Genomic DNA, 21,345 nt, shown 5'->3' with positions numbered 1-21,345 from the left:
CAGAGCCTGACGCGGGGCTTGAACTCACGGACCGCGAGATCGTGACCTGGCTGAAGTCGGACGTTTAACCGACTGTGCCACCCAGGCGCCCCCATTTTTTGTTTTTTAAATGAAGACCTGGGTGAAATAGGTGAAGGGGGACCAAGGACACACCTGTTGTGATGAGCAGAGTCGCAGATGGAATTGTAGAGTCGCTGTGGTGTATTCCTGAAACTGATGCAACGCTGCATGTTTGCTGGAATTAAAAAAAAGCTAAAAAACCCTTAAAGCCAGTCATCAGAGACCACCTGGTTTATGGTCGCATGTCTGTGAAATGTCCAGAACAGGCACCTCTGTAGAGACAAGGGTGGGTGGTGGTCATCTAGGATAGGGGGGAGGTGGAAGGATCGGGGACAACCGCTAAGGGGTGACGAAAATGTTCTGAAACTGACTGATGGTGGGGCCCCAGCTCCCGCGAATATCCCGAAAGCCACTGAGCTGTTGGCTGTGGGAGACTGACGTGGCATGGGAATGAGATCTCCGGAGAGCGTTTTAACAGTAGGGCTCCTATGCTGCCCAGCGACACAGCTGCTAAGACTGCCTTGTACTTGGAAGTGGAGTCAGGTCCAGCTTGATGAGGAAGAGGTGGGCGGGGTTGAACACTGGCTGTTAACGAACATCTGCTGGAAAGAGAGTGTGAATCATGAAGTGGCCCCTGAGCTTCCTGTCGACACCTCTCCCCTGTCCCCGGCCCGCCCCCCCCCCCCCCCCCGTTCTTGTGCTCACAGGCTGACACCCCGGCCGCCGATGGGCCAGGGTCTGTGTCACTGCTTCACACCTGGCCTTTTGCAGAGACGGCCTTGCTGTGCCACAGTCCCCTGCACATCCTCCACAACCCCCGCCTGGTTGCTGTCACCCCTGTAAAATACCCCCGGCCCCAGGTTATATTTGAACCTGACTAGACATAACCAGCCAGGGTTTCAAAATAACCCAACTCAGGGAGGGTGGGGGGTTGAGAAATAGAGCTTGTATGACCCATGGCCTCTCCCCAGCTGTTCACTCTCTAGTAAGGATTTAGTGGTAGCATTTGAGAGGATGAATTGTTTTATGAAATTGTTTTCTTAATGTGTAAATCGGTCTGTGTGAGAAGTGTGCCTAAGCGTGTCATTTCTTATAAATGCGTGTGTCCATGTTTGTGTTTGTACAGGTTCACCAGAGTGGCTCGGGCTGGTCTCCAGTGGTGAGTTGGTTTTGTTTTGTTCTTCAATGTTTATTTTTGAGAGAGAGAGTGCGCATAAGTCGTGGGGGCGGGGGGTGGGGAGGGAGACAGATTCCAAAGCGGGCTCCAGGCTCTGAGCTGTCAGCACAGAGCCCGATGTGGGGCTCAAACTCACGAACCGTGAGATCGTGACCTGAGCTGAAGTCAGAGGCTTAACTGACTGAGCCACGCAAGTACTCTATTATTTCTCTTTGCCTTATTTTCAGGGTAGTGTGTCGTGTGTACGTAGCAGATGTGGGTTGGGCTGGCAACACTTTCCTCAACCCAACACTCAGTCAGCAGATACTTACTATCGAAGGACTGTTTTAGGTGCAGGGAATACAGTTAAGATCAGGGACTGGCAAACTGTTTCTCCGAAGGGTCAGATAGTAAATATTTGCAGTTCAGGGATGGTACGCTACCCGCTGTTGTAGTGTGAAGGTAATAATACGTGAACGAATGACCACGGTTGTATTCCAATAAAACTTGACGTACGAAAGCAGAAGGTGGGTGAGATTTGGCCTGGAAGCTAAGGTTTGCCAACCCAGGTGAGAGCAGTTAAAGGATGCTTCAACTGAGGTTAGGCTGCAGCACAGGGCCCCAGGGGGCCTCTTTCAAGTCCCCCCCCCCCCATATGGTAACGCTTCTTCTCCCCCTGCTCAAAACGATTTGTGGGTTTAAAGAATGAATAGACCCAAGGCGCCTGGGTGGCTATCGGTTAATGGCCTCACTCTTGGTTTCAGCTCAGGTCGTGAGCTCACGGTTTGTGAGGTCAGGCTCCGTGCTGACAATGCAGAGCCTACTTGGAATTCTCTCTCTCCCTGTCTCTCTCTCCGTCCGTCCCTCCCTCTCTCAAAATAAATCATAAACTGGCAAAAAATAATGAATAGACCCATAAGTCACGTGGTCATTTAGTTCCCCAAATGGTTTTTTCATTTTGAGCTCAGATAAATGACAAGGAAGTGCCTTGCCCTGTGGTTTTAAATGTTTCTTGTTTCATCCTGTTTAGTTCTTGGAAGACAACCTGGGGGTGATGTCCGTGGGTTTCTTGCTCAGCAGTCCTGACGATGCCGTTATCTGGAGGGGACCAAAGAAGAATGGTTTGCCACTCCACTTTTTCTCTTTGCTTACCACCTTCCAAGGGCAGCCTGGCCCGTCAGGATGGCAACTGTGATCTGCCGGGCTTTTGCACTGTATCATTTGTAAGCATCTCGTGGCCTCTGTTGTTGCCTTCACTGGTTGAAGAGAGCCGAACAGAAATACCAGGGGCTGTTTGACAATTTTTAACATCTATGGTGGGATTTTTCTCCTTAAGACCTCTGTAACTCTGAAATTATTTTCACTGTGGTTTTATAGTAGCTTTTCGATGCCCAAGAAAGGTGTGAGGTGACATCATAGCAAGGTGATTGGGCCGCTGAGGCTTAAGGTAACCATGCAAAAGCGTCTTTTAGGACAGGGCTCCTGAGCCCAGGCCCTCGCGACTTCTGGGGCCAAGAGAATTCTCTGTTAGGGGAGGGGTGGACTGTGTTCTGCCTTCTCGGGTGCCGGCACCCCGGCTTCTAGCTGCCAGATGCCAGTAGCGCGCCCCACCCCAGCCGTGGGCAGACACCCCTGATTTAGAGCACAGACCAAGTGTACGTGAAGATCCTGAACCGCCTCTACAGAGTCGTGAGTACGGAAACGAGAAAGAGAAGGGCCTCACTGGATCTCTCTTCAGGCATGATCAAGCAGTTCCTTCGGGACGTGGACTGGGGAGAGGTCGACTACCTCATCGTGGACACCCCGCCAGGCACGTCGGATGAACACCTCTCGGCCGTCCAGTACCTGTCCGCGGCACACGTCGATGGGGCGGTGATCATCACTACTCCTCAGGTGAGCGAGCGCCCGGGCAGAGAGGGCGCCACGCTGTGCCCTGTCGAACGGTTTCTTTCTCGTGCGGTCTCGAGCCCCTTTTCTTGAAGCAGCTCCCGCCAACACGTGCTCTGACCGCCCTCGGTTCGGATCTGCAGAAACTTGTGAAACGTTTTGTCTGTGGTCCAGGCGTTTGCTGTGTACGAAATGAGCATGCTGCAGTTCTGTCCACAGATTAAACAGCGGCTCGAAATCGCTTTGAAGTGTCCTTCACCAAGCCCGCAAGGCCACTGGTGCTGTTAGAATTCAGCCCGTCCCTCGTGGTCACCTCCCCCCTCACTGTGCCCCTGCATCCATCCCCCTGCAGTGCTTCCGTTCACGTCTCCGACAAACGGAGGAAGCCTGGTTTTCCGTACAGCCATCTTCGGGTATAGACAGGCGTCTGGATAAGCTGCTACAGCCCTTGCCCCTTCTTTAGCGACGCCCGGGTCCTCCTGTCCCAGTCGCACGCAGGCCGTGCTGGGAGCACGCTGAGGAGAGAGCAGTAGCGTCAGCCTGAGTGAGCCCAGCGGTGAACAAACACGGTCAGGTTTGCGATGTGCTCTGTTCTTGTCATTGCTCTCACAGGGTCCCAAAAAACGAGTTACACCCGTCACGGTACTCTCCTCCACTCCTAAGAAAGCACAAGAAAGTAGGTTTTTGTCTGCGAGGCAGTCAGTATCACCCCTTGTCAGACCTGCGCCGAGCACCCACTACGAACACGCCCCGGGCCAGGCGCCAGGGAGGGAAAAGGCCGGTCCTCCCTCAGGGCCTGTGCGGTTCACGGAGGAACGTGGGTGCCGGACGCAGTGCATTTGTGGCGCTCCGACAAGCGGGGGTGACCACGGCGGGCCACGTGGGGATGCCTGGGTCAGGGAGTGGACGACGCGACAGGCACGAGAGAGGGCTCTGGTGCTGGTCAGGGGGCCTCTGCGGGGCGTGCAGAGGAGCAGATACGCCCCTCTGGTGGCTGCAGCGGAGGGAGCACCTGTTCCAGGGAGCGGCAGTGGAGGGAGGGTGGCTTTGTCCTTAGGCTGGTCGGGGCCACTCCAGGCCGGCCACACGATTGAGTGTGGTCCCAACAGGTTACCGCAAAGGAAAAGCATCTGTTCGGAATGCAGCGCCATGTCGTGGGATGTTGATAGCGGGGAGGCGTTAGGGGGGTGGGCGCAGGGAGCATACAGGAACTCTTGCTGTTCAGTTTTGTTGTGAACTGGTTCAAAATCATCTGTTGAGAAACCACAGAAATCCACTTTGCATCAAGGTGGCTTCTTCAGGGCCGCCTGGGTGGCTCAGTCAGTTCAGCATCCGATTTCGGCTCAGGTTCATGAGTTTCAGTCCCACGTTGGGCTGTCGGCTGTCGGCTCTCGGCTCAGCCTGCTTTGGATCGTCCGTCCCCTTCTCTCTGCCCCTAGCCCACTCACGCTTGCTCTCTCAAAAATGAAGAGACGTTAAAAAAAAAAAAGGCTAAGGCAACTTGACTGTGAAAGAGAGCACAGACTGCCCCTTGGGCTCAAGAAGAGAGGCACAGCAAGAGCAGAGGCTGGCCCTTCTCCTGGAAGCCATGGAAGAACACTCCACATTTGTGTGCCCTTCCTCCAGAACCTCTCGGCAGAGTGTGACATGACAGTAGGGTCTCCCGGTTTCTCAGAGCCCTTCACAGCCACCGTTACAGGCAGCGGACCCTTTTGGGGGGCGTTTTTGACACAGCGGCGCCACCAAGGAGAGAACGACACAGGTGCGAGGAGATGCGGGGACTCTTACCAGCTGATCTTCTCGCTAAATGTCTTTGTGTCTCTCCCTCCGTGCCAGAGAGACCGAGAACCAAAGGTGTGCTCAGGAGAGAGGGAGGACTGGAAGCCTTGAGCCTCCGGGCACCCCCCACGTGGTAAAGCCACAGACGTGTCTGCAATACTGTGGCACCGGGGCGTGGAGAGGGTACTAAGCAAGGATTACACACAGTGCTCACGCTGTCAGACGAACTTTCAGAGTTCAGAAGTGAATCCGATCTCAATACGGGAATGTGCCTTAGTTTCTTGTCCATAAAGCTGTGTTCAGAAGTTGAGATCAGAGATTAGCAAACCTTTTTTTTTTTTTTTCTAAATGGCCAGATATAAGTATTTTAGGCTTTATGTCTCCTACATCCTGTCACAGCTACTCCCTTGTACCACTGGAGGACAAAAGCAGCCTGGGATGAGATGTGAAGGAATGGGCGTGGCTGCGTCCAGAAGTTTATAAAACCAGCAGGCCCACCGTCCCCTGATCTAGACAATGGTGCACAGTCGTGTACTGCTGAGAAAACAACCCTGAGGTGTCTTAAAAGGTTATTATTCTGCACATTCATTGTACGTTTACCATATGGCTGTTCAGGTTTATCCTTTCGGGGTTTGTGGGAGTCTATGCCCCGAACAGGCGTCAGCACGTGGTCGGCCCCAAATACTTATTAAAGTGAGGCTTTCTGGTGCCGAATCCACTGCACTGCCACCCCTGCCCGCACACGGTCTGTCTTCACTTTGATCTTGAAATAAATGGTGTTTTGAACCTTGACAGGAGGTGTCCCTCCAGGACGTCCGCAAAGAAATCAGCTTCTGCCACAAGGTGAAGCTGCCCATCATCGGAGTGGTGGAGAACATGAGTGTCTTCGTCTGCCCCAAGTGCAAGGTGGGAGTGCGGTGGCCCAGGCCTGGCCGCCCAGGCCCTTCCTCGTAGTGGTGGAGGAGAGCCCGGGACATGGTTTCTGTGTCACAGTTTCTGCTTTCCCCCTCATTTTGGGAAGTGGGATCACACCCACATAAAATACTGCTGATTTAAGGAAAACTCTGCTGGGGTGGTTACTGTTTCATATTCAAACAGCCATTTTTTAAAGTTGCTTTAAAATGTCCAGTTTTAATTCTGAAAACAAAGTCCTAACTCTTCCCTTTTAACTTGCCTCATAGAAAGAGTCTCAGATATTCCCACCAACGACGGGGGGCGCGGAGGTCTTGTGCCAGGATCTGAAGATCCCTCTCCTCGGAAGAGTGCCTCTGGACCCACACATAGGTGGGTGAGTGTGAGCGCTGATCTCAACTTTGTGTCGCCAAGCAGGGTGTTCACACCCCGCGCGACCGTGGACAGTGGGGCCACAGATGAAGGGCCCGCTCTCAGGTGCTCACCTCCAGGCGAGGGAAACCGTAGGCTGCGTGGGTGTGTAGTCAGAGCGAGTAAACCTCTGGGTCACGAGGGGGCCGCGTGGGGCCTGGAACATGGGTCACGACTGTCTGCAAGATGCTGGGAGGCCATGGGAGAGGAATTCACCCAAGGCGAGGGGGCCGGAGGAGGACTGGGCAGGGGTATGCTGGGCGGTCCCGTCTCAGGAATTAGGTTCTGAGGTGAAAGTCCTGAACACAGTTAGCCTGGAAGACCCCTTAGGAAGACTTTCTGCCTCTTAGGAGGTCCAGCACAGCACTGAGGGCCCTGTCTCTCAGCACTAGGTGAGGGTGTTGGTCTGCCTTCAGGGGCTATGTTACATGAAAAATGCCCCCTTTTTAAAAAGATTATTTTAATGTTTATTCTTGAGATACAGAGACAGAGCAAGAGTGGGGGAGGTTCAGAGAGAGAGGGAGACACAGAATCCGAAGCAGGCTCCAGGTTGCGAGCTATCAGCACAGAACGCGACGCGGGGCTCCAACTCACAGACCACGAGATCGTGACCTGAGTTCAAGTGGGACACTTAACCCACTTGAGCCACCATGTGCCCCCAAATGCCCCGTTTTTAATGCCAGAGTCCCGCACATCCCCTCTAGACAACCCCGTGAGCGGCAGTGAGCCTGGAGGAGGGAATGGTGGACCCCGTCCCCATTGTGTGTTCACTGTTGCTAAGTGGCATGGTGGGGAGGGCAGTCCACACCTTTTAAGTTATACCTGCCTCCACATTTGTTTCCCGGGGACCACAGAGTTGAACTTGGGTATGTCGGCCGTGCCTGTGACGTGCAGAAGTGGTGGGGTGGGAGCACGAGCAGAGGGGCCTGGGCCTGCAGGAAGCCAAGGGGCGAAGGCTGGAAGGTAGGCTGGAGCCCAGGTGTGGACAGCTTTGCAGCCAAGCTTGGCCGCTGGGCCTTCAGCAGTTGGGAAATGAGAATCAGACCCTGAGCCAGGGCACAGGGGCGAGTGCTGAGAGGGAGACCTGCAGGCGGCTCTGCAGGGGAGTGGGGAGGAGGGTAGGACTTGCCCGGGGCTGGGCGTTGCCATGTAGAGGAAGGGACGTGCAGGAGTGGGAAGGGGACAGGACTTGATGGTTGGGGAGAAAGTTGGCTGAGGTCCCAGCCATCTAGGAGCTGGGGCCGATGGGCAGCCATGACCATGGGAGACACGGGTGGGGGGAGGGCCAGGTTCCTACTCCCGTGCTGCTGCTTAGAGGCAGGGGAGGCTTGAGGGTTGGCAGCAGGCTGGGGAGCTGTGTGGGCCACGCCCAGGCAGGCCAGATTGTTGGAGGGCTGGAGGGAGGTGGGGCCGAGAGCACGGGGTGGAGGGTGAGTGCGGGCCTGCCCCAGGACTGCGTGCCTCTCTGGAACCCTGGGGCCCAGGAGAATATCCCGGGAGCCTTTGCTCCCCCTTGAGAAGCACTCTGCGCTGGGGGCCCCCCAGGTACCACAGGAAATCCCAGCTGTTCTTTTAGGGAGGGAGATTAACCACTTTGCGCCGACCAGGGGTGGTGCTGAGTTCTCCCTTTTCCCTCGGGTGGTCAGAGCACAGGTCTCCTGCTAAAGGTCCCCAGCGGCAGATGGAGCACAGGGGCGCTGCTGAGGGACAGGCTGGGCAGTGGCTCCGGGCGCACCCACTGCTGTGAGCCTGTACCCTCGCTGGAGTCCGGGTCCCTCAGATCCCTATGATAGGATGGGAGAGGCCCGGAAGAGCCTGTCCAGGCTCGGGGAGCCCCAAGCCAGTGTGCAGGTCCCAGCCCCGGTGAGGGAGACAGGCAGGGAGGCAGCTGCCCTCCTGCCTGACTCCGTCCACTAGTCACAAAGAAGCAAAGTTCTAGCACTTTACAAGAGCTGCTAGCAGAGGCCCCCGGGGGTGGCTGCGGCTCAGTCTGAAGCTAAGAGAATGAAGTGTCTTCTAGGGAGCAGTCCCGTGTGACATTACATGTCCCCGAGGCTCATTTGTCGTTGAAATCACGAGACCAGCGAGGAAAGGGGGTTAGCACGTTCGTACAGTGGAAAGGAGGACAAGGCGGTGAGGGCACTGTGACCCTCGGGAACTCTTGTCCAGCGGGAGCCAAGGTGGATGCCCAGACACAGACAGGAAGGGATGAAGCGTGCACTCCAGCCTGGGTGGGAGCCCTGGGGCAGGAGGTAAGGCCACCTCACTCGCCCTGGGGTTCTCAGCCCCTCCCCGGCCTCAGAGTCCTGCTTCTCCCCCCGCCGGCTGGAGGCTCCAAGTCCTGACAGCCGCATCTGTAAGAGGGGGTGACAACAATGCCCCCCATCCCTGCCGGGGGGCTGCTGCTGCATCGATGTCCCCAGAGGATACCAGAAAGCCTCAGCAACAAGCTCTTCTGACAGGACTGTTCTTAGAGCACAGTCAGAGGAAAGGGGAGCCTTGAAAATGGGGAATGAACCAGGGTACCTTTGGAAGGGGAGGGCCTACTGGGGAAGGGAAGACTTGAGAACATCGTGGCCATCACGGGACTCTGCTGGGATTCCCCAGACCTAGTCTAGCTACCACATTTCTGCCATGGTCCCAGGGTAGCCCGGGCTCATCTGGGCTCCACCTCTGCCAACCCCCTCTCCTCTTGGATCCTCCCTGCACCCCCCCCCACCTCGGTTTCCCTGGCCCTGTGCCCAAGTACGAGGGGAAGTGAGGAAGGGATAGTGCAGCACTTGGCCTTGCCACGGCCCACCTAAGGTTGGGGGAGCAGAACCACAGACCTGCTTCTCCAGCAGTGCTGGGTAGGCTGATGGGGTTCTGCCCAGGATACGGGGAGAAAAGAGCACCTGCCTGCCAGGGTCTCCGACCACTGCCAGAGGTCCTGGATCCTAGGACCCCACTGTGTGTCCTTGGGAGGGTGCCGGGAAAGCCCAGCAGACAGGTGGCCGCTGCCATGGAAAACGCACCGGGTGGAACCCACATCTTGTATACTCCTGTTCATTTTGTGTGTTTCTGAGCTTTGCTCTTGTCCGGTGAGGCTCAAGGCCTTCCTAAGGTCACGTGACCAGAAAGAACCCCCAGTTTGTGTGGCCACTGTCTTCACCGATGTTTTTTCATTTATCTCAAGGTAAGAGTTGTGACAAAGGACAGTCTTTTTTGATTGATGCACCGGATTCCCCAGCTGCTTTAGCCTACAGAGGTATCATTCAAAGTACGTGTGCGTGTGAGTCCCGGGAACTCAGAGGGCTGTGGGGCTGAGTGGGAGAAGATCCTGTCTAGGGTCATCTGTGGAGCATTAGGGTCACTGCCATGCAGCCTCAGGTGGGGACGGGAGGGCTAGTAGGGGCTGGGATGACCCTCAGCCCAGGAAGCCAGGCGTCTGTGAGAAACTGGTTAAAGGAAAAAAACAAACCTGTGCCGACCTGACTACATTGGTGGGCGGCGATTGGAAGCCTGGATTTCAGGGGGGGGCTGGGAGGGGTCAGTGGTTAAAGCTTATAGGCTCATGGCGCACGGTGGAGTTCCTTTTACCTAGGAAGATGGTGTCCGGGGCCAATACCAGCATTCCCAGGATTCTTGATCTGTGGAATGAGCCGATGGGAGACAGGGCAGCAGCAGGACAGGGCTGTTTTGGGAGTTAGGCCGTCTGGGGGTTCAGCCCTCACCAGCACAGGCACGGCTGCCGGAGGCACTGCCTCCTCGTCACTGCTTCTGTGTCTCGTGTTCCAGAAATCCAGGAGTTCTGTGGTCTCCATCAGCCAAAAGAAGAGCACCTCATCAGCTCCTGAAACACAAGAGAACACTCAAGACGCAAGCCACACTTGCACTCCGGCCTGAGCAGCGTGGGGACAAAGTGGGGTCACAGGCACAAAGGGACCAGACTCTGGTATGGCGTGAAGTCATTTTCTTAGGATTTGTATACTTTTCAACACACATAGAGGCATTCTTTACAAACATGCCTCTTAAAAATAAGAACCTCAAACCTCTCCCCCAAGGCCTGCTTCCAGGAAAGAGCCAACGGCTTACTGGTCGGGGAACTCTCTGCTGGAAGCTTGTGCAGTTATAGAACTTCTCCCTCAAGACACTGCTGCCTCAGAAGATAAGCCTAAAAAAGAACCCTGGTGATGGATGTGTGGCTTCACTGCAAAACCCAGTCATGGCTTCAAGTAGCACAGTCCAAACGCTGCTTCAGAATGAGGGAAAAATTAGTCCCCAGAAGCCCTTGAAAAGCTCTTAAATCACCCATGGAAACAGAAGAGGTCATCTGTGTCTGTACCTAGTGCACACTATATCCTGTAATTTCCAGCATCCTGTAAGAGAGCTTATAGGGCTTTTGTTTTTTTTTAATTACATAAAAGGAGACACCCATGTAAATTCTAGAATTCTCTTCATTGCCAGGAGACGTGCAGGAATGGACACTGAGGGAAGAGTAAATTCCCGTTTCCCATCTCTCTCGGGGCGTGGGCAGACAGATGGGCAAACCCCTCGTTCTCTCCCTCTCTTTCTCTCATTTCCTGCCCCCTCCCTTCATGCCTGCACATATGGTTGATTTTGTATGTGTTCAGTGTGAGGAAAGGGCAGGGGGGAGGCCTGCAAAACCCAGAGGACACAGGCTGGCTCGCCCCTGGCTCTGTGCCCAGGCCCCCACCTTGATCCCACCTCTTACCTAATGCTTGTGAATCTCCAGCCCCTTGAGGCCAGGCTTCTGGAAGTCCCTTGGGCTGGCCTGCAAGGGGAAAAGTCAGCTGTGGCTTTGTCCTCACAAGTGAGGGGCCTGATTCTGCTGATTCAGGGGCCAGAGCAAACCCACGATGTAACCAAAAGCCCACAGAGCTCATCGCTCAATGTCTTGGTCTAAAGCAGCCCTGGTCAGATTTTACGATGGTTCAACCAGTTGTAAGAAGAGCCTGGTCAAATTTCAGAGGTTACTCTCACGTGTAGAAATATATGCAAAGTTAAAAAATATTTTTGTGTGGTATTTTTGGGGGGTACTGACAGGGTAGCTTGGTTGATACAGAAAATGTTAAAATTGCATTGGCTAGTGGGCCGCCTTCCCTTTCGGCGTCTGGAATGCAGGGGTCCGGGAGGAAGACTCTAGTAACTCACCGTCTGGAACACCATCTGGGACAGAAAACTGGCTGTGATTTTGCTGATGTCCCTCTCACCTCCCATCTTACAAAGGATGTAGCCATAGAGGTTAGCAGCTTGGAGAGAAATCCCAGCTATCACAAGGGCCTGCGCTCAGACAAAGCAAATTCTTTTAAGAGCATATATTGAACCCCACCCACCCCCTCCCCCCAAACCACATAGAAGCAACTCTGGCCTGTACCTAGTCACAGCCAACCTGCTCTGAGCACTCGCCGATCATCATAGGTACCTTGTCAACAACCCAAGAGGTTGGTGCCGTTATCATCCCATTTTACAGGGAAGAAAGTGAAGCCCAGAGAACCAAAGTTGCCCACAGTCCCAGAGCCGATGCAGGGCTGGACTGGCATCCATACTCCAGAGCCCCTGCTTTTAATTATACTGCTGCTCCTACGGTCTGTGGGTATTTTGTTTTCCCACTAAGTGAGGCAGATCACAGCACTGAGACGGTAAGAAAACTGAAATGAAACTTCCTAACTCTGAGGTGAGCTTATTCCTATTGAGGAAGGGCTCCAAAGTAGGCTAGCACATGCTTTTGCTTTCAACTCCTTCCTCAGCATTATTCCTAGGCATCCAGAAGATCCAGCCCATGGCCATCGGTGGGGGAGTGGATAGAGCAAATGTAGCGTGGCGGTATAGGGGGCTATTACACAGCCATAGAAAAGGAAAGAAATACTGATAAATGCTGCAACACCGACGAACCTTGAAAATCCCATGTTAAGTGAGAGAAGATCACAAGCAATCATGTTCTAGAATTCTAGTTATAGGAAGTACCTGGAATAGGTGAGCCTATTGAAACAGAAGAAGGAGGAGCAGGGCCAGGAGGGAGTGAGGGCTAAAAGGTACAGGGTTTCTTTCTGGGGGGATGAAACTGCCCCCACACTGGCTGCGGTGTTGACGGCACCACAGTGAATCCCCTGGAAACCCGGCGAACGGCACACGCCAATGGGTGAATGGCCCGGTACGTGAAGTATCTCGGTAAAGCGCTTTCCAACCAATTGGCAGACGACAACGGAACCCGCTCGTGCCCCCTGTTGCGCGCAGATGGCGAAGCCACGCCAGGGCCAGGCGGTGCCTTACCAGCCACTCGAGCTTCAAGGAGAACAAGGTGCTGAAGAAGAACACGGTCCAAATCAGCGGGCAGATGACGAGGCCAAGCCAGAAGATGCGCGCCTCCGCTTCTGTGGCCGCGCCGCGCTGCGGGGACGCCTGCGGGGAGGGAGGGCCCCGTCTTCAACGGGAGCGCGCTCCCGTGCTCGCTCTCTGCATGCGGCGGCCACCGGGCGCAGGGCCGATGGGGGCGGCAACCAGACCCTCATGGAGCCCAGAGGGGACCCGCGCAAACGTCCACGGCCACGTCCCGGCTGCGAGGCGGACCCGTAGCGGACGGTACCTTTCTGGCCTCAAAAATCCAGCGGCCCTTCCCGTCTTCGTCTATGTGGTTCCACCAGCGGAGGCCCACCAGCAGTCTCCCGGTCACGTTCTGGGGGACACGGACAGAAGGACCCCGGGCACGCCGTAAAGAACAAGTCGTCTTTTCACTGACAGACAAAAGTCTGTTCGTGTTGAACTTGTCCCGGGAGTAGGGGGAGAGGGGAAGTGAACCGTGGCAGGTTCTGAGAATCCGTGGGAGTCTCCTAATTTTCAACTCAGTTTACCTGTAAGTGACTCCCCCCACCACCACACACAACCCCCCCCCCCAAAAATATGTGGCATATTTTAAACGTATGCCAGGTTTGCCAAAAATCCAAAGCCAGGTGGAGCTGTCACTCGCATAAGACACGTCCTTGCAGGGATGACAACTGAGGACCAGAACCATCGTTCAGCTCTGAACAATGGGTTTTAACTTGAATTTCAAGTAATGTCGGCTCAGTATGTATTTGCAGTTTCAACGAAAGTACCTCTCGGCTCAAATCGGCCACGTGCAGCAGGAGGGTCACCATCTAGAAACACAGCCCTTGTGTTTCTGGATCGATGGCATCATGAGCGAAGGGGCCTTACCTTCACAGACCAGAAGTCAAAGGACAGGAGGAGAAGCACAGTGACAAAGCAGCCCACAAAGCTTCTGCTGAACCAGTCACAGCACGCATAGGTGACGATGGCGCTCACTCGGAAAAACAGATGGAAAAAGGTGGCCAACGGGTGCCTAGGAAAGAACCCAGAAGCCCCCTCACTGCAAAGGCCAAGAGGGCACCGAGCTCACTCTGTGGGTTCTGACTTTCCGCGTTGTCCCCGGTGCACCGCGAGCCCGACTCAGGCCGCAGCTCTGCAAACGTCCCTAAGTCACAAGTTCTGAAACAGTCATTAGTATACTAGCATCTCTCCCCTCTCGAAGAATCCAGTACTTTCCCCTAACTCGATTTCAAAGATCACTTGCCTTCTTCGAAACTTGGGTACCTCTGAAGTGAAACAGGACAGTGGTCACTGCCTCCCCACCTGGCAGTGATAAGGACCAGTTCCCTAAAGGTAAAGGTTGGGTTATTCCACCAGTAACAGAGCAGTCCACGTGCAGCCCACGGGTGCAGTCTCGTGTCACCGGGGAACGCGTGTTCCTGGAGAGAGGGAAATCCTGACTCGTCTCGCAGCAATTTATAAAGACAAAAGTCTGAGAGACCAGAGACCCAAGGTTAGATGGATGACGAGGCCACCCATGTATCCAGGGCGGAGAGAACAAAGACCTATAGGGGTCAGGCAGGTGCTGGTGGTGGGTGACACGGACCAGGTAGGGGACCCTTATGGCATCTACTTTGAGAGGGCACGGGAAGAAACAAGCAGCCAAGATGGAGAAAGCAGCCCTGCAAGGGGGGCGGTGGTTGGCAGTTAAAGCACCAGCCAGGGCTCTGGAGGGAGGGGAGGAAGGGGCAGGCCTCCTCACCCAGCTCTGCTGGATCCGGTATTTGCACAAGAAGCCAGAAATTAAAAGTTGCAGCGGGAAAATATCTTTAAAGGACAGAGACTGATACGACTGATAGAATATCACAGGCCGTGTTTCATACTGGCCCATGAGCCTCCAACTGGCCGTGGCACCAGGCAGGCACCTGCTCGTTCTTTCCAAGAAGGACCGCACACAATAAGCGAGCTGGGTTCCTGTGTAATTGTGCGGTTTCTGACTCTCAAGGGAACGTGAACTGACTGGGAACCGGAACTCCTAGTGGCTTCTGAATTTACTCCTGGTGTTCCAAAGGAGGAGCGAGAGGTGCCAAACCACCGGCCATTCGCCAGAACACTTCTCCTCTGTGCCTTTCATATCCTGGGCTCTCCTGGTGGCCGGGGTGCAAGCCAGCCGGGGACAGGTACCTAGCCCTGAAGAATCGGATGTGATCTCATAGATTCTCCAGATCTGGAATATTCCCGAACATAAGACCCTCAGCAGTCTCTGATGCCCTTTTAACCTTAAATCTTTTTTTTAAATGTTCATGAGGGAGTACACATACGTGAACGGAGAGGGCCGGAAACCGAGACAGGATCCGAAGCAGAGAGCACAGAGCCCGACGCGCGGCTTGAACTCGCAAACCTTGAGATCATGACCTGAGCTGAAATCAAGACTCAGATGCTTAATCAGCTGAACCACCCAGGCGCCCCTAACCTTAAATCTTGAGAATCTTTTAGCTAAATGTCTTAATACAATCTTAATGCCTCCACCCTGAAGATAAAGAAGTCCTCTTTCCAGAAATGAAAGTTCTTTCAGGGAAAAAGCCACGTTTGAGATCATTTTACATGCCTGATAATCGTACCTGGCGTTTAAGATTCTCGGCAAATATTTGTCGTGCCAAGTCGTGTAGCTGAGTTTATATTGTAGAACAGTGTAGACCTAAAAGACGTAGGAGACACCCACCCATGTCCACAGATCCAGACTAAAACCTGGAAGTTCATGCATTCGAATAAATCCCCTGCCCACCCATTTTTTTTTTTTTTTTTTTGGCTGTGGTTTCCTAACGAATGCAGAAAAATTCCCATTGTTGGAAGGTTCTGCTTAGTTGGGTACCCGTCAAATGATTTCCTTAATTTATAACGGAAAGTGCTATTACCGTGGCCATCATTACTCAAAGGCCAAAGCAGAAAAGGATGCCTCCTGCACCCTCAAATACGGCTTTCATCCTGTCCGATGCAGGCTGTCCTCTGGGCCGCCCTCCAAACCCTCCTTCGGTCCGCCTCTGTCCCCGGCCAGCACTCACAGGGGGAGCTTCCTGGTCTCGAGAGCAGTGAGGGCCATGGCTTTCGCCTGCCTTTCCCTGCCAGGGGACGGCGGGGGGGAGGGGGCAGTCTGCCACCCCCCGGGGTTCTCTCTGCCACCTCCATGGCCGCAGAGCACCCTGACAGTCACCTCCACATCCCAAGGCCGCCGGCTTCCAACTCCACCCTCCCAGGCACCCACCCGCTTGCCCCTAGAGAGGCAACCAGTCCTGAGGTGCCAGACTGCCTGCGTTCAAATCCCGCTCCGACCTCGGAGCGGCTCCGCCGCCCTCCCTCAGCCACGCAACCTCTGGGCACTCAGTCTCCACTTCTGTAAAATGGGAATGCCAACACCAGCCACATCCTAGCTATTAAAAGATCAAGTGGAAGGTGGCACGTCAAAAGCGCTTGAAACAGATCGTGCTCAGAGTCCGTGGCCGGCTTACCTCAGCCCTCAGTCACTCGAAACCCATCTACCTCCAAGGAACCCAGCTGTGAAATTCCCCTCAAGACCACAACTTTCTCTCTCACTAGCCAGGGGCAGACCTTCGTCTCTGCAGGGATCCCCCGAGACTCCTGACCTCTCCATATCAAGCCCGCCCCCCATCCCTCCATTTCACCGAAGAGCCTTCTCCATTCCTCAGCTTGAACAGGTAGCGCTTTCCACTCGCTCGGTAGGCGACCCTCAGCAGGCCAGACCCAGAGGAGAGGAGGAGGAGGAAGGGAGAGGAGAGGAGGGGAAAAGAAATTGCTTCAGGGGTGGGGGGGGGGGGGGGGGGGCAGTCCTTATGGGCGTGTGTTTTAGCGTAAACCCATGTTCACAGTTCTGTGCCCCACAGCTGCGGTCTTCCCCTTGGAGGGGATGTGGAAGGTTCTCGGCCCGGAAGGCGCGTGCAAGCCACCTGAGGAAGCATAAAGGTGTGCGCCAGGCTACTACCCCCTCCCAGGGCAGGCGGGGCCGGGCCTGCAGCGCAGCCCAGACCTGAATTTTGCAAAGGAAAAGCACCACTGTACCCTGGACTCATAAACTCTGGCCCAGGAGCTCAATCTGGCCCACTTCCTGTTTTGTAAGTAAAGTTTTATTGGAACACAGCCACGCTTACTCATTCGCTAGCCTGCCAAGTCAACAATGTTCTTACCCAGAAAGTATGCCAGCCTCTGCCCCAGACCGGCATGAACAATGATGATACTGGGCGCTATTCAAAACAAATCAAAATAGGGGCGCCTGGCTGGCTCGGTGGGTTGAGCATCTGAGTCTTGATTTCGATTTCGGCTCAGGCCAGGGTCCCAGGGTTGTACGAGCAAGCCCTGCGTCGGGCTCCACGCGGAGCAGGGAGCCTGCTTGAGATTCTTATCCTCTCATTCATATTCTGTCTCCCTCCCTCTCTGTTCACTGGAGAGCTCATGCTCTAAAATAAATAAAAGTGAAAAAATTTTTAAAAACAAACCAAAATAAAGCTAATTGCTACTAATGGTCCCCCACCTCCCCCCCCCCCCCCATCCCACATCTTTTTCTCTGGGGGTGGTTGAGGGGAGGGTGACTGAGGTGACAAAGGTGCCGGAGACACTCTGTATCTCCATCTCGTCTGGATACATGTATAAAAGTTCAAACCAGGGGCACCTGGGTGGCCCAGTTGGTTAAGCATCCAACTTCGGCTCAGGTCATGATCTCACGGTTCTTGGGTTCGAGCCCCACACTGGGTTCTGCACTGATGGTGCAGAGCCTGCCTGAAATTCTTTCTCTCTCAGTCTCTCTCTGCTCCACCCCTACTAGCCCCCTCTCTCCTGCTCAAAATAAACAAACTTTAAAAAAAAAGTTCAAACCATCTACTTTAGCGTACTTTATGTACATTATACCTTTGACAAGTTTTGCTTGAAGCTCCTGACCAGAGAAATCTTTGCAAATCACCCTAAAAACTCTACATGTGATACAATCCAGTAATCACGCTGCTCAGGATTTACTCAAATGAGTCTAAAACTTCAGTCCACACCTACCACAGGACACAGTTATTTACAGCAACCTTATGCATCACTGCCCCAAACTGGGAGTGACCCAAGATGTCCTCAATAGGTGAATCGATCGTCTGTGGGTCCTTCCACACAGGGGAATGTTATTTAGCCCTAAAAAGCAATGAGCTCTCAAGCCATGAAAAGGCCAAGAGGAACCTTAGATGCATGTTACAAAATCAAGCCAGTGTGAAAAGGCTGCTTACTGTAGGACTCCAACACTAGGGACATTCTGGGAAAAACTGAATGGTAGACACAGTTAAAAAAAAAAAAAAAAGTTGCTAGGGGTTGTGGACAGTGGGGGGAAGGGAGAGAAGAATACGGGGATTTTCAGGGCAGTGAAATACTCTCCACAACACAATGGTGGATACAGGTCATTATGCTTATGTCAAAGCCTAGAAAATGCCCACCACCAGCACGGACCCTCATGTAAACAAGGGACTGTAGGTAACAATGCCGTGTTGGTTTGTAACACATCCAAGACACTAATGCAAGCTGTTAATAGGGGAAACTTTGGGGCGGGGGAGGGCTCATGGGGACTCTGTACTGTTTGCTCATTTTTTCTGTAAACCTAAAACTACTCTAAAAAAATGGACGCAGAGGCTGGTGGATGGGGGTTGGGGAGAGGCTGTGTCTAAACAAAGTAAAAAAAATAAAATCGGGGGAGGTCCCACAAGGACACAAGTCCCCTGTTCCATTTTTTTCTTTAAGGTTAATTTTGAGAAGGTGAACAGGGGAGGGAAAGAGAGAGAAAGAGAGAGGGAGAGAGAGAATCCCAAGCAGGCTCCGGGCTATCAGTGCAGAGCCCGACAGGGGTTCAATGTCACAAACTGTGAGATCATGACCTGAGCTGAAATCAAGAGTCAGACGCCTAACCGACCAAACTACCCAGGCGCCCCTCCCATACGCTTCTAAGGAAGGTCTGACTTGAGGGGGAAAGGTTGGTTTAATCCCAAATTCAGCAGAGATTGAACAGTATCTTAAAAAATGGTCTTGTGTTTGTTTAAATTACTTTGAAAATCATGCTCTGGTTTTTAAAGACTATCTCCAGCTTGAATTCCTCAGCAAACATTCTGTTTTATGTTCTCTTCCTTCAATTTAAAACCTCCTCCTTCAGGGGTACCCGGGTGGCTCAGTCACTGAAGCATCCGACTCTTGATGTCAGGGTCGTGAGTTCAAGCCCCATATTGGGCTCCGCACTGGGCATGAAGCATACTTAAAACAAAAACAAAAACTATATATATTTAATTAGATTATAGAATATACATTTTATATATATCATATATATGATTTATATGTATATGATATATATCATATATATCATATATATGTCATATATATCATCCTTCAGACACTGGGGAAAGCTCTGCTTTTCACTGGGACAAAGGATGAGGAAAGACCGTATCTTTACTCCTCGGTTTACTCTGCCACAACCAACCAACCAACCAAGCATATGAGGTTGTGCCTAGAATTTGCATCCCAACGACCCAGGGGCTGGAGTGGATGCAGGGGTGAGGATGTAACACTGGCCACGTGCTGATCCCAATGGAGGCTCACTGTTCTCTGTACTTTTATGTAAATTAAAATTAAAAAGTAGAAAAAGAAATCAGCGGCAACCTCAACTTTGCATTGAGGCAAGAATAAACCAAGCCCACGAATTGATATTCTGGGGGTTATCTGTGGCCAAAATAAAAACCCAGACCTAAAAATCCCCAACTGAGTAATTGACCATTACAGTTGGATGCATGAGGAAAATTCCAGAAAGCAGGTCCTTTCTTCTGGGCCTACCAACTCCGCGCACCAAAAAAAAGACAAACTTACGAAAAAAAGAAAAGAAAGAAAGAAACCACCAACCAACCAACCAACCAGCAAAAGGCCACTCCTACTTGCAACATAAATGCCTGCCCAGCCCCTACCCAGACAGTGGGGGCAGGGAGAGCCAGAGAGCCTAGACCCAGGCTCGCACACCATCCTTGCCGAGTGAATGTACGGCCCTGGCCGAGGCTCAGGGCCTTGGTTTACTCATCTATAAGATGGGAGGACAACATCTGCCCCAGGTGCCTGACGTTCCTGGACAGGAAATCCCTAGGACGCTAGACCAGAGGGGGCATCAGGTGGCTGTGGCTAATCACTCTGCTGTTTCTCATTCATGGTTACAATTTGTTGGGGGGGGGGGGGGGGCCACGCGGGGGGAAAGCCTGGGCTGGGGATGCTCCTTTTATTTTTTTTTTTTAATTTTTTTTTCAACGTTTATTTATTTTTGGGACAGAGAGAGACAGAGCATGAACGGGGGAGGGGCAGAGAGAGAGGGAGACACAGAATCGGAAACAGGCTCCAGGCTCCGAGCCGTCAGCCCAGAGCCTGACGCGGGGCTCGAACTCCCGGACCGCGAGATCGTGACCTGGCTGAAGTCGGACGCTTAACCGACTGCGCCACCCAGGCGCCCCTGGGGATGCTCCTTTTAGACATCCTCTGTCAGAGATTTTCCCCCAACTGTTAAAAATGAGCAGCGTGCTATTTATTTCTTCAGCCCCGACGCCCACTTAGAGTCAGGTGTCTCTTCCGCTCCCAGCAGCGTGCCAGCACGAAGACGTGGGAGGAAGGGGACCCCCAGGCGCAACGCCGCCTGCCCATCCCTCATCCGCTCCCCTCGACTGCTGGGGTCTCACTGGAAACGTGTGATCAGCAGACCCCCACCAGGCCTCCTGAGCCCCCATCTGCATTTTAACTACACCTCAGGGGACTCGTGGGCTCCTCTCAATCAAGGGGCCCTCTCTATTCCTTCCTCAACATGGACTCAGCTCCAGGAGCAAAAAAACAAACAGCTGCGGGTCCCTCCGGCCTCTAAAAGCGGGGACCCCTCTGTGCCCTTCCAAAACCCCGTGGGCCTGGCCAGCCGGTGGGGGGGGGGGGGGCCCCAAACGTCTGCACAGAATCGGAGGTTTCTTCTCCAGAATGCCCCAGAGGTAGCGTTCACACCTCTGTCCTGCAGAGTCACTCGTTGCCTCAAGTGACAATGTCCCCCTTCCACCTCTGTCAACTGAGCCCGGGACAGGCAGGTTTTCAGACAGTTGGGACACCTACACAGATGCGGACCGCTACGTCCTCACGGCTTGGATTCAAAGGTCAGCACGACAAAAGTCTGAGTGTTTTAGCAAATTTAAACAAACAAACAAAATAACCAGACTTCCCTCTGGTTGCCAGGGTTGTAACTTGTTTCTGTTCTGTGTTTCTTCTTAAAGAGGCATCCCAACTTTAGAGGCTGGACAGGCTTAGCAGCAAGTTAAAGTGGACCCCCAGAGACAAGTCAGTGGGCCCCTGGCTGCTCGGCCCATGCGGGCCCTCTGGGGGGATCCTCCCCTCTTTCCCGGGAGGGCACCAAGGCAGAGACACCTGCCCCTCCCCCAGCCACAGAGCCCAGAGTTTTCACAACAACTGGAAAGCCAAAACAACGGAAAACCTGTCTTCCAGCAAAAACCTGCACGTGTGTGTGCACAGCAGCAACCTTCCCGATGGCCGAAACGTGTCCAGCGCTAGGCAGATGAACAAAATGGGACCGATCCACACAGCGGGACATTATACGGCCACAGAGAGGAAGGAAGCATGGACACAGGCCATCGGGAGGACAGACCTTGAAAGCGTGAGGCTTAAGTGAAAGAAGCCAGACAAAAAGGCAGAGATACTGTCGGATCCACCTGCGCGAGCAATCTAGAGCAGGCAGGTTCACACAGCCAGCGAAGCAGGACAGCGAGGGAACAGAGTCATTG

General features: G+C 53.5%; 2 protein-coding genes across 8 annotated transcripts in view; one reads left to right on the top strand and one right to left on the bottom strand.

Annotated features, from left to right (window-relative positions):
• Window positions 1-11,218, top strand: part of NUBP1 (NUBP iron-sulfur cluster assembly factor 1, cytosolic) — a 27,988-nt gene extending 16,770 nt beyond the window's left edge. Inside the window, exons 6-13 of one of the 4 annotated variants that reach the window (XR_005785636.1) lie at window positions 1,187-1,219; window positions 2,247-2,337; window positions 2,955-3,109; window positions 5,678-5,788; window positions 6,064-6,166; window positions 8,375-8,457; window positions 9,381-9,464; window positions 9,983-11,218. Coding sequence is in view for 2 of the 4 variants with exons in the window: in XM_040459040.1 (XP_040314974.1) it covers window positions 1,187-1,219; window positions 2,247-2,337; window positions 2,955-3,109; window positions 5,678-5,788; window positions 6,064-6,166; window positions 9,381-9,464; window positions 9,983-10,041 (636 nt within the window). In the remaining 2 variants the exon portion in view is untranslated. Of the gene's footprint in view, window positions 1-1,186; window positions 1,220-2,246; window positions 2,338-2,954; window positions 3,110-5,677; window positions 5,789-6,063; window positions 6,167-8,374; window positions 8,458-9,380; window positions 9,477-9,982 lie in introns of all 4 variants that reach the window. The other 3 variants (XR_005785637.1, XM_040459041.1, XM_040459040.1) reach the window with 3 other exon arrangements.
• The window catches only part of TVP23A (trans-golgi network vesicle protein 23 homolog A), a 39,398-nt gene continuing 18,147 nt past the window's right edge, over window positions 95-21,345 (bottom strand). The window contains exons 3-9 of one of the 4 annotated variants that reach the window (XR_005785638.1): window positions 13,400-13,544; window positions 12,792-12,881; window positions 12,479-12,607; window positions 11,360-11,488; window positions 10,920-10,979; window positions 9,785-10,037; window positions 2,133-3,761 (exon numbers count right to left, since the gene is read on the bottom strand). Coding sequence is in view for 3 of the 4 variants with exons in the window: in XM_040459044.1 (XP_040314978.1) it covers window positions 12,188-12,607; window positions 12,792-12,881; window positions 13,400-13,544 (655 nt within the window). In the remaining variant the exon portion in view is untranslated. Of the gene's footprint in view, window positions 236-431; window positions 663-2,132; window positions 3,762-8,979; window positions 10,038-10,919; window positions 10,980-11,359; window positions 11,489-11,856; window positions 12,608-12,791; window positions 12,882-13,399; window positions 13,545-21,345 lie in introns of those variants that run through there. The other 3 variants (XM_040459042.1, XM_040459043.1, XM_040459044.1) reach the window with 3 other exon arrangements.

The sequence above is a fragment of the Herpailurus yagouaroundi genome, unplaced genomic scaffold (assembly GCF_014898765.1).
Source record: "Herpailurus yagouaroundi ecotype Mexico unplaced genomic scaffold, PumYag 222, whole genome shotgun sequence".
Classification (NCBI taxonomy): Eukaryota; Metazoa; Chordata; class Mammalia; order Carnivora; family Felidae; genus Herpailurus; species Herpailurus yagouaroundi.
This window is presented reverse-complemented; position numbering and strand designations above follow the sequence as displayed.